This window comes from Danio rerio, chromosome 6 (genome assembly GCF_049306965.1).
Source record: "Danio rerio strain Tuebingen ecotype United States chromosome 6, GRCz12tu, whole genome shotgun sequence".
NCBI lineage: Eukaryota > Metazoa > Chordata > Actinopteri > Cypriniformes > Danionidae > Danio > Danio rerio.
In genome coordinates, this window is record NC_133181.1 from 62,750,882 (window position 1) to 62,762,500 (window position 11,619).

The window sequence follows — 11,619 nt, forward strand, 5'->3', positions numbered from 1 at the left end:
ATGAATTAGCCGCAGCATTTGTCCATCCGCAGTAAATGTTGCAGGAGTGTTTGTGTCTTCTCTCCATCATCTGAACACTGATCATCTGTTCGGGTGGAGCTGGAGATTAGTCCACCGTCAGAATCCCAGACAGAAACACACCCTCACCTGTGTGTGAAATACAGCCGACACTCTGCGTTATTATAGATTAACATTAATTCACATATTCTCAAAACCTGGGAAATAAGAAATGAGGCGACTGCAAAATAACTCTCAGATCCTCCCAGTGATGTTAATCAGCTCCTGCAGGCGGTTCATTATCTCCATTATCAGACAAACCCTGTTTAAAGAGGCAGTGCACACATGAACATTTAAGTTATATAAACCTTTATGAGCTTCTTCTGTCGAACACCAACTGCACTGACAACTATAAGAAAAAACAAATACTGTGGACTTCAATGGTTACAGTTTTTTTCCCTCAAAAATCCACTAACAGATTTTAGATTTATATAGTAACAGATAACAGAGTTGACAAGTTCTTTTAAAGGGGCAGTTCACACAAAAATCAACATTGACCCATTATTTACCCTCCCTAAAGCGGTTTCAAACCTTTATATATTAATATCTTCTGTTGAACACAAAATAATATCTTTCGAAGAATGCTGAAAACCTGTAACTATTGACTTCCACAGTATTTTTTTTATTTTTTCAATGGAAGCCAATGGTTACTGGTTTTTCTGATTCATGCTGATGTTTCATTTAAAAAAAAGGAATTAAATATATTCATCTTAAAGGGATAGTTCAGCCAGACTTCCTCACCCCTTATTTAGTTTCTTTTAAAGAATCTTGAAAACCTGTAACCATTAATTTCCATATATTTTGTTTTATTATGCAAGTCAATGGTTACCGGTTTTTCTTCAAAATGCCATCTGAAGTGTTTGACAAAATAAAGAAAATCAAACTGGTTTGGATTAAGTGAAGGGAGAGTACATGATGACAGAAGTTTAATTTTCAGTGAACTGTCTCTTTAACTGCAGCTGATCTCTCCTGTGATTCACGCTGATGGTGTTTTGTTAAAAAAAGGGAATTAAATATATTGATCCTAAAGGGATAGTTCAGGCAGACTTCTGCACACATCATTTCTTTTAAAGAATGTTAAAAACCTGTAACCATTGACTTTTACTTTTTGTTTTGTTTTATTGTGCAGATCAGTGGTTTCCGGTTTTTAAAATCTCTCCTCTTATTTTCAACAAAAAAAAAAGAGACTCATAAATGTTTATAACCCCTTGATGGAGAGTAAATAATCATGAAAAGAAGATACTTTGAAGAAACTTGTATGCACTGACAACTATAAGGAAAAACAAATACTAACTATAGAATTCAATGGTTACAGGTTTACTCTTCAAAAATCCTCTAACAGGGTTGTGACACGTCTATTTAAAGGGACAGTTCACACAAAAATGAACATTGACTTACTATTTACTCCAGTCAAGTGATTTCAAACCTCTATAAGTTATTTTCTTCTATTGAACACAAGAGAAGATATTTTGAAGAATGCTGAAAACCTGTAACCATTGACTTCCACAGTATTTGTTTTTTCCTCAATGCAAGTCAATGGTTACCGGTTTTTCTTCAAAATGCCATCTGAAGTGTTTGACAAAATAAAAAAAATCAAACTGGTTATGATTAAGTGAAGGGAGAGTACATGATGACAGAAGTTTAATTTTCAGTGAACTGTCTCTTTAACTGCAGCTGATCTCTCCCGTGATTCACGCCAATGGTGTTTTGTTAAAGGAATTTAATATATTGATCTTAAGAGGATAGTTTAGCCAGACTTCTGCACACCAAGTTTCTTTTAAAGAATCTTGAAAACCATATTACATTTTTAACAATGAAAAGAGACTCTTACAGCTTTATAAGCACTCGAGGGAGAGTAAATAATGAGTAAATCTCTTTTAGGAACTTCATGCTAAGATTTTAGCTCTTCTATATGAATAAAACCGTCAGTATTTGTGTCCTGCATTATTTAGCCTGATGTCCACTTCTCTGTTTCAGATGAGTTTTGAAACTGCAGCTAATGGAGTCATCAATATTTACAGTAAGCACATGTGTCTGTGCTGCTTCCTGATTGGCCGGTCACTGCTGACTCACTGTGGTTGGTTGTTTGCCAGTGAATACTCAGCACGCTGATGATGCAACAACCACTTCCTGAAACTCTGCATGTCAACATCCCAGTGAAAACCTGCACAAACACTCATCTGAATTAAGTTGAACAGTTGATTCAACTAAATTAATCTAAAACATTTAAAACAGACATGCTAAATGTGTTTATATTACCTTAATATCACACTGGGAAACTGAAGGGTTATTAAATATTGATTATTGGTTGAATTTATTACTAGAACATATGGATAGCATAAGAATGACTGCAGGAAAACATTAGATGTTATAGTAAATTATTAGATATTTTAGGATTGGAGGAGTTAATAATAATTATTAATACATATTTTTATTTATATACAGTTGAAAGCAGAAGTTTACATATCCTCTAAAAAGGAGCATAACCCTCTTTTTAAAAAAAGAGTGTCTGATGGTAAATGATACTAAGCGTTTACTATTTTAGGTCTGTTAGTATTAATTAAATGATTTACATTTGCTAAATGCCAGAATAATGAGAGAATTGTTTTTATTAATTTCTAGTCAGTCAGTAGTTTACACACATTTCCTTGGTATGTTTTAGCTTTGCTTTTAAACTGTATAACTTTGGTCAGATGTTTTGGGTCTCCTTCCACAAGCTTCCACAATAGTTTGCAGGAGTTTTGGCTCATTCCTCCTGCAGAATTGCTGTAACTGAGTCAGATTTGTAGGCTGTCTTGCTCACACAAGCTTTTTCAACTCTGCCCACACATTCTCTATAGGATTGAGATCAGGGCTTTGTGATGGCCACTCCAAAACATTCACTCTGTTGTCCTTAAAGCACATTTGAACTAGTTTGGCAGTGTGCTTAGGCTCATGGTGTGTCTGGAAGAGCCATTTGAGGCCAAGTTGTAATGTCCTGGCTGATGTGTTGAGATGTTGCTTCAGTATTTCTCCATAATGTTCTGTCTTCATGATGCCATCTATGCTGTGAAGTGGACCAGTCCCTCCTGCAGCAAAACAGCCCCACAACATGATGCTGCCGCCCCTATACTGCACAGTTGGGATGGTGTTCTAGGCTTGTGCGCTTTCCCCTTTGTCCTCCAAATGTAACACTGCTCATTATGGCCAAACAGTTCAATCTTAGCTCCATCAGAGCACAGGACATGTCTACAAACATCAGTCTTTCCCCAGTGTCATTCAGCTAATGGTAATCTGGCTTTGTTGTTGATTTTCCCATGTTGTCACAGAAGGAAGCAATGTGTTTGAGCTTTTCCTTCAACACTATTCTACAGTTGTGCCTCACATTAACTCAAATGTTGTCAATTAGCCAATCAGAAACCTCCGAAACCCTGACATCATCATCTGAGCTTTATCAGAGGCAGAATAATCTTATTGTGTGTAAACTTGACTTTCAAGAAGAGTTAAAACAATTTCTCAAACAATATCTCTCTCACATTATTCTGCTATTGAGCAGAACAGAAACACAAGTGATCATCCTCACTTACCTAAAAGAGAACAAGTTTAATCACATTAACATCTGACTTGTTTTAAATGCTTATGTGCCTTTTATACAGTGGACTTCTGCTTTCAACTGTATTTATTCATTCAGATTAGTTTCTATTTCAGAGTTCCCCACAGCGGAATGAACCGCCAACTATTCCAGCATGTGTTTTATGCAGCAGATTCCATTAATTTTTTTGCAATGAATATAAATAAAGAAACCTTTAGGGGTGACGCAGTGGCGCAGTAGGTAGTGCTGTCGCCTCACAGCAAGAAGGTCGCTGGTTCGAGCCTCGGCTTGGTCAGTGGGCGTTTCTGTGTGGAGTTTGCATGTTCTCCCCGCATTCACGTGGGTTTCCTCCGGTTTCCCCGACAGTCCAAACACATGCGGTACAGGTGAATAAGCTAAATTGTCCATAGTGTATGAGTGTGTATGGGTGTTTCCCAGAGATGGGTTGCAGCTGGAAGAGCATCAGCTGCGTGAAACATATGCTGGATAAGTTGGTGGTTCATTCCGCTGGAGCAACCCCGGATTAGTAAAGGGACTAAGCCGAAAAGAAAATGAATGAATGAATGAATGAAAGAAAGATCTAAAAGAACAGAAGGAAGCCTGTGAGACTCTCAGAAACTGATCAAAATATACAATTTATTGAAAATATGTTAATACAGTGATCAGTGTGTTCCAGTAATTATAAAATCAGTAGTTGTGATGGTGGTGTGACAGTAGAAACGGAAGCAGAATAACGTGAACATCTCTACGTGTGTGTTCGAGCATCACACACAGGCTACAGAATACTGCTTTGTGCTGATCTGGAGTCAGTTCTTCATATTAACACAGTAAATTCAGTCTCTCCGCTCAGATTCCTGCCATTATTTACATTCTTTCCCGCCTTCTGACGCATGAATGCCGTGAGTGTTGCCGAGGAGGCGGGGCTACAGGGGTGGCACTGGAACCTCATTGGCTGATTCTGCTGTCAATCACCTGGAAGACTTTGGCACCCGAGAGCGTCATAACGGAGCAGAACGAAACATGCCAGAAGTGATCATACAGAGAATAAATAATAACTCATCATAACCCCTCCAGCTGATCCACAACTCACACTGACGCTCATAAACAAACTGATCACACCTCACATTCTTTTGCACAAAGAAAAGCTTCGCATAAAGCTCAGAATTAAGCATTTGACCCCTATAGTATCATACAAATGTGCATTAATCTAACACAAAAAAGTGTTGTTAATATTATTATCACGTACAGTTGTATTTCTGTGCATACAATTAACCCCCAAAAATAATAATGTCACACACACAATAAAAGAAACAGGCTTTTCTTTCTGCAAAACTGCTTTGTATGGAAGCATATGAGCAGCAGAATTCATTTTGAAATGTAATGTTTAATATACGGGTCCTTCCTATGCTTTTAGCACTTTTTCTGAAGTTATTATGAAGCTCGCTGGATTGTGCATTGTGTTTTTTAATATTGTTAGTACGTTTTTTGTCTCTTTATGTGTTTGTTGTAACATGAAATGCCACTGCCCTAATGTAATTACCCCTGGTGGGATTAATAAAGTTCTTAAACTTAAGTATTATGCAAAATTGCAATGCAATATATTAATATTAGAGCTGTCAAAACAATTAATCACATCCTAAATCAAATCACATAACAAAATATATGTGTGCACTGTATTTTTTAAGTATTTAACTATATTTGTCCATTCATTTTCCTTCATCTTAATCTCTATTTCAGGGGTCACAACAGCAGAATGAACCGCCAACTAATCTAGAATATGTTTTACACAGCGAAAGCCCGGAACACCCATACACACTCTCAATCACACACACACTCATACACCACGGTCAGTGTAGTTGATCAGTTCCCCTATAGCGCATGTGTTTAGACTGTGGGGGAAACCGGAGCACCCAGAGGAAACCCACGCCAACACGGGGAGAACATGCAAACTCCACACAGAAACACCAACTGACCCAGCCGAGACTCAAATCAGAGACCTTCTTACTGTGAGGCCACAGTGCTAACCATTGAGCCGCCGTGTCGGCCTATATAAATATATGCATGACTATATTGTATACTATATATATATATATAGTATACAAGGCTTGAACCAGCGACCTCCTTGCTGTGAAGCGACAGTGCAACCATGCCGCCCTAGATGAAAGTTCATATTTCAAAATATTTACATGTGTATTGTAAATATGTAAATATTTATCTAGTGCATGGTTGCACTGTCGTTTCACAGCAAGGAGGTCGCTGGTTCGAGCCACGGCTGGGTAAGTTGGTGTTTCCCCCACAGTCCAAACACAAGCGCTATAGGGGAACTGAGTAGGCTAATTTGTCCTAGTGTGTGTTTGTGAATGAGTGTGTATGGGTGTTTCACAGTGATGGGTTGCAGCTGGAAGGGCATTCACTGCGTAAAACATATCCTGGAATAGTTGGCGGTTCATTCCGCTGTGGCGACCCCAGATTAATAAAGGGAGTAAGCCAAAAAGAAAATGAATGAATGAAACTTTTATCCCGGATACGATTATGATTAATCAGTTGACAGCACTATTAAATACATACATGTATTTAGGACTAATTGTACAAATATAATATTTAATATTTTAATACTGTAATATTTAATATATTGTACAAATATAATATTTAAATAATCATTTTGCTGCCATTTCTGCTTGTGTGTTACCTATATTAGTTTAATTTGAATATTACAGAGCTCAGCATAATTGAGTACGGCCCATTTCGAAAGAATATTTTTATCCATTTCTCAGTGAATATTGACCATATTCTGCAATGTGGAAGTGCGCTCATATTTTGCGAGTGATTTAGAAACGTATGATTCAGCTGCATATGGGATAAATGACTATAGGAATAAAAAAAAACGGCAGAAAACGGTCAAACTACTTGCTCTACAAGCAAGTGTCTGCATGATTATACAGACAAAGCAGAATTATATAATAAGAAAACATCAGTTTGCAACATCCAGCAGCAAAACAAGCTGTTTATAACCTGGAATGGAATAAATGGAAGTGAACATGAGCGGAGATCTCAAGCCAAAACGATTAAAATGGATGCGCCTGCTTGTCCGCTGAGAATAAGGTGAACCGGCGATGTGTTTTAATGCATTTAAACAGATTCATTAAACAGATTTATTTATTAAAATTATATTTTAGTCATCAAACATATTAAGCAATCGACAGATTCTACAATTAAATGCAAGCTAAATATTGCAAAAATTAAATTTACAAAAAATTTAATTTGTTTATTTTTTGCTGCTCTCGATTTGTCCTCTTTGGTAAATGTGTATTTAATATTTTTCTCTAACATGTACATCTGGCTGTGCTAGTGTTTGGGCCTTTATTGTAAGCTATTTTGTCAGATGAGCTCCAGATTTGGCTTCAGGACTGACTAATCTAATGAATCTGCACCAATATAATATTGTAGAGCTTCCTATTAAACATACGAGTTTAAAAGAGAGATATGTGAAGGGTCAACTTACATATGCTGAGCACTGTATATATATATAACATACAGCAGGGGTGTCCAAACTCGGTCCTGGAGGGCCGGTGTCCTGCTGAGTTTAGATCCAACTTGCTTCAACACACCTGCCCGGAAGTCTCTAGTGTATCTAGTAAGAGCTTGATCAGCTGCTTCGGGTGTGTCTGATTAGGGTTGGAACGAAACTCTTCGGGACAGTCCTGGAGAGTTCAGCTCCAACCCGAATCAAACACACCTGAACTAATCAGACTCTTACTAGATAAACTAGAAACCTCCGGGCAGGTGTGTTTGGACAGCATTCAAATTATCATGTAATTTATATATTAAAACTGTGTTTAGGCACATGTCAATTATTTAATTTCATTTACATAATCATTTTGCACCAAACTTTGCACAAGTTAAGAGGAATGTACAGTGATTTACTGAAACACATCACTATTTTATATTGCAGATTACATATTGAAATGAATCTGCTGCTCATCTGCTTCTCTGGCTTTGCTTTAGTGTGACGTGAGTTTAGGAGCCGTCAGATATACTTCATCTGGTCATTATTATTATTATTATAACACTGCTATAGAAAAATACTGACGTAAAGGACGCGTCTCCATTCATTTGTGCACTTCATCTCTCTGTAAAACAATAAATAATCTTATAGAACAGTGGCTTTATGCACATATACAAATAAATACTGTACACACACACACACACACACAGCAGATTCTCTCTTCTGTACAACATTACACATCAGTGGAAAAGTCAAGCATCGCTCACACATTCAACCTGCACGGCCTGAATGACGTCACTTCCTTCCTCTTCTTGAGCGTTTCTCTGTTCTGTGAGGTTCAGAGAGCGGTCAGGACTGCAAACATCACAGAAGAGCTGCGTCTGAAATCACACATCACTCATGCAGGGGCTGCAAGTTCATTTGACATTTTACTCACATCATGAACTCTCTCACCCTGAGATTCATTAGATGCACACTGCAGATCTGGCCGCTATCTGTGCGGGATTTTTGAAGCAGTGAGTGACTCACTGAAGCTGTGTGTTTGATTCACTGAAGCTTTGAGTGATTCACTGAGCAACTCGCTGAAGCTGTGTTAAATTCACTGATGCTTTGTAAGATTCAGTAAGTGACTCACTAAACTGTGTTTGATTCACTAAGTGACTCACTGAAGCTTTGTTTGATTGTCTGGGTGACTCACAGAAGCTGTGTTTGATTCACTGAGTGACTCACTGAAGCTTTGTTTGATTCACTAAGTGACTCACCGAAACTGTGTGTTTGGTTCACTAAAGCTTTGTCTGATTCACTAAGTGACTCACTGAAGCTTTGTTTGATTCACTGAGTCACTCACATAAGCTGGATTTGATTCACTGAGTGACTCACTGAAGCTTTGTTTGATTCACTAAGTGACTCACCGAAGCTGTGCTTTTGATTCACTGTAGCTATGTTTGATTTACTGAGCAACTCACTGAAGCTGTGTGTTTGATTTACTGAGCGAATCACTGAAGTTGTGTTTGATTCACTGAGCGAATCACTAAAGCCGTGTATGATTCACTGAAGTTGTAATTGATCCACTGAATGACTCACTGAAGTTGTGTTTGATTCACTAAGTGACTTACTGAAGTTGAAATTGATTCACTGAGTGACTCACTGAAGCTGTGTGCTTGATTCACTGAAGTTGTGATTGATTCACTGAATGACTCACTGAAGTTGTTTGATTCACTGAGTGACTCACTGAAGCGGTATGTTTGATTCACTGAGCAAATCATTAAAGTTGTGGTTGATTCAATGAAGCTTTTTTTGATTCACTGAGTGACTCACAGAAGTTGTGTTTGATCCACTGAGCAATTCCTGAAGTTTAGTTTGATTCACTGAACGATTCACTGAAGCTGTGTTTGATTCACTGAGTGACTCACTAAAGTTTTGTTTGATTCACTAAGTGACTCATTGAAGTTGTGTTTGATTCACTAAAGCTGTGTTTGATTCACTGAGTGACTCACTGAAGTTTTTTTTGATTCACTAAGTGACTCATTGAAGTTGTGTTTGATCCACTGTGCAATTCCTGAAGTTTAGTTTTATTTACTGAACGATTCACTGAAGCTGTGTTTGATTCACTGAGTGACTCACTGAAGTTGTGTTTGATTCACTAAGTGACTTACTGAAGTTGAAATTGATTCACTGAGTGACTCACTGAAGCTGTGTGCTTGATTCACTGAAGTTGTGATTGATTCACTGAATGACTCACTGAAGTTGTTTGATTCACTGAGTGACTCACTGAAGCGGTATGTTTGATTCACTGAGCAAATCATTAAAGTTGTGGTTGATTCAATGAAGCTTTTTTTGATTCACTGAGTGACTCACAGAAGTTGTGTTTGATCCACTGAGCAATTCCTGAAGTTTAGTTTGATTCACTGAACGATTCACTGAAGCTGTGTTTGATTCACTGAGTGACTCACTAAAGTTTTGTTTGATTCACTAAGTGACTCATTGAAGTTGTGTTTGATTCACTAAAGCTGTGTTTGATTCACTGAGTGACTCACTGAAGTTTTTTTTGATTCACTAAGTGACTCATTGAAGTTGTGTTTGATCCACTGTGCAATTCCTGAAGTTTAGTTTTATTTACTGAACGATTCACTGAAGCTGTGTTTGATTCACTGAGTGACTCACTAAAGTTTTGTTTGATTCACTAAGTGACTCATTGAAGTTGTGTTTGATTCACTGAAGCTGTGTTTGATTCACTGTGTGACTCATTGAAGTTGTGTTTGATTCACTGAAGCTGTGTTTGATTCACTGTGTGACTCATTGAAGTTGTGTTTGATTCACTGAAGCTTTGTTTGATTCACTGAGTGACTCAGTTGCATCGCTTCACTCTCACTCATCTCTGGCGTTGCATTATGGGACAGTAACGTGTCTCCTGTTTACGTGATTTCAGACGCAGTGAAACCTCCGAGCTGCAGCCAATCAGGCGCTTGGGGTTGTGTGATTGGCCGGTGCAGACCTATGCAATGCAGCAGCAGCTGTGACTCTTGGGATCCTCTTCTTCGATTGGCTGCTTAAACCTCAGGAGGGGTGGGTCTCCGCTAGCAGGTGTGAAGTAAACCGCGCTGCCATTGGACGAGACGAGTGGCATGCGGGGGTCGTCAGGGAGGGGCTTAGAGGAGCCGTTGCCTAGGTGACCATTGAGGACGGGGTGATGCAGGAGTTTGGCGGCGGCGGCAGATCGCTGCTTCTTCAGTTCTGACAGAGTCTGAGCCTTCAGCTTGGGCTCCTCAGCGGAGGTCACAGGGTCACCGGGGTCAGGAGGGGTCATGGGGTCAGGAGGGGTCAGTGGGTCACCGTTTGGAGATGGACTGGAGATACAGCCATTCTGTCCACTGTCTTTCAGGATGCCTGGAGATTGAGGGCCCTCAGTAGGCTGCATCTGCACACACACAAGCAATGTCAAGTGTACACTGATTATTTAGCGAATCATTCAGTGTATGTATTTATTTATTTATTTTATTTTATTATTTATTAATTATTAATGGCATTTATTTATTTATTAAGTAATTAATTTATCTATTAATTCATTTATTTATTCATTCATTATTTTATTCATTTATTAATTAATCTATTAATTTATTTATTTGTTTATTTATTAATTATTCAATTTATTTATTTATTAGTTTTTTATTTAACTAATTTATTAATACATTTATTTATTATTTCATTCATTCATTTATTTATTATTTATTATTATTTATTTATTATTATTCATTATTAATTATCTAATTATTAATTATTTTATTTATTTATTTATTAAATATATTTAAATATACATTAATATATTTATCAATTAGATTATTTATCCATTTATTTACTAATTCATTTATTCATTTATTTATTCGTTTATTAATTAATTGTTTGTTTATTTATTCATTTATTTATTTATCTATGTAAATTCGCGCAAAAATATATTTATTCACAGTTTATATTCATTTTAGTAATATAATTGACTTTCTGTTTACATGACTTATGTACAATACAGTTGGTCAAGTAATATTATCTGTCCAACAGTAGAGATATTATATGAAAGACTTGCTTTGTAAACTTTAAATGAAATAGTTACTTTAAGTGTTTAGTTACTGAACTCCCGAAATCAAACTTTGAACTAAATTCTGTGCAGAAAGAGCTGGCCCTGATAATGAGGAACAAAGTAAATAGTTACAGTAATTAAACCTCTTTCCATTGAAAAAGTAAACAGTTTTATAGGTCACTTAATTACAGTTACTTATACTTGCCTTGATCACTGTAAACACATCTAAGAGATCTGTATAAACCAATTCAGAGAAGCAGAGAAACACACACTGCAGAACAGCCTTCATCATTTATCAAGACAACTGGATATAGTTCACCCAAACATGAACATTCGCCCACTGTTTACTCTCCCTCAAGTGGCTATTCTGATTATTAAGGGGAAAACAAATACTATAGAAGTCAATGGTTACAG

General features: G+C 37.2%; 1 protein-coding gene across 5 annotated transcripts in view; it reads right to left on the bottom strand.

The window, feature by feature from the left end:
- Positions 1 to 11,619, bottom strand: part of ppp1r16b (protein phosphatase 1, regulatory subunit 16B) — a 95,465-nt gene continuing 83,846 nt past the window's right edge. For 3 of the 5 annotated variants that reach the window (XM_073954814.1, XM_073954815.1, XM_073954816.1), the window contains one exon: positions 7,779 to 10,551. In XM_073954814.1, coding sequence (XP_073810915.1) covers positions 10,129 to 10,551 — 423 coding nt within the window. In that variant the 3' untranslated portion in view covers positions 7,779 to 10,128. Of the gene's footprint in view, positions 148 to 7,778; positions 10,552 to 11,619 lie in introns of those variants that run through there. The other 2 variants (XM_073954817.1, XM_073954818.1) reach the window with 1 other exon arrangement.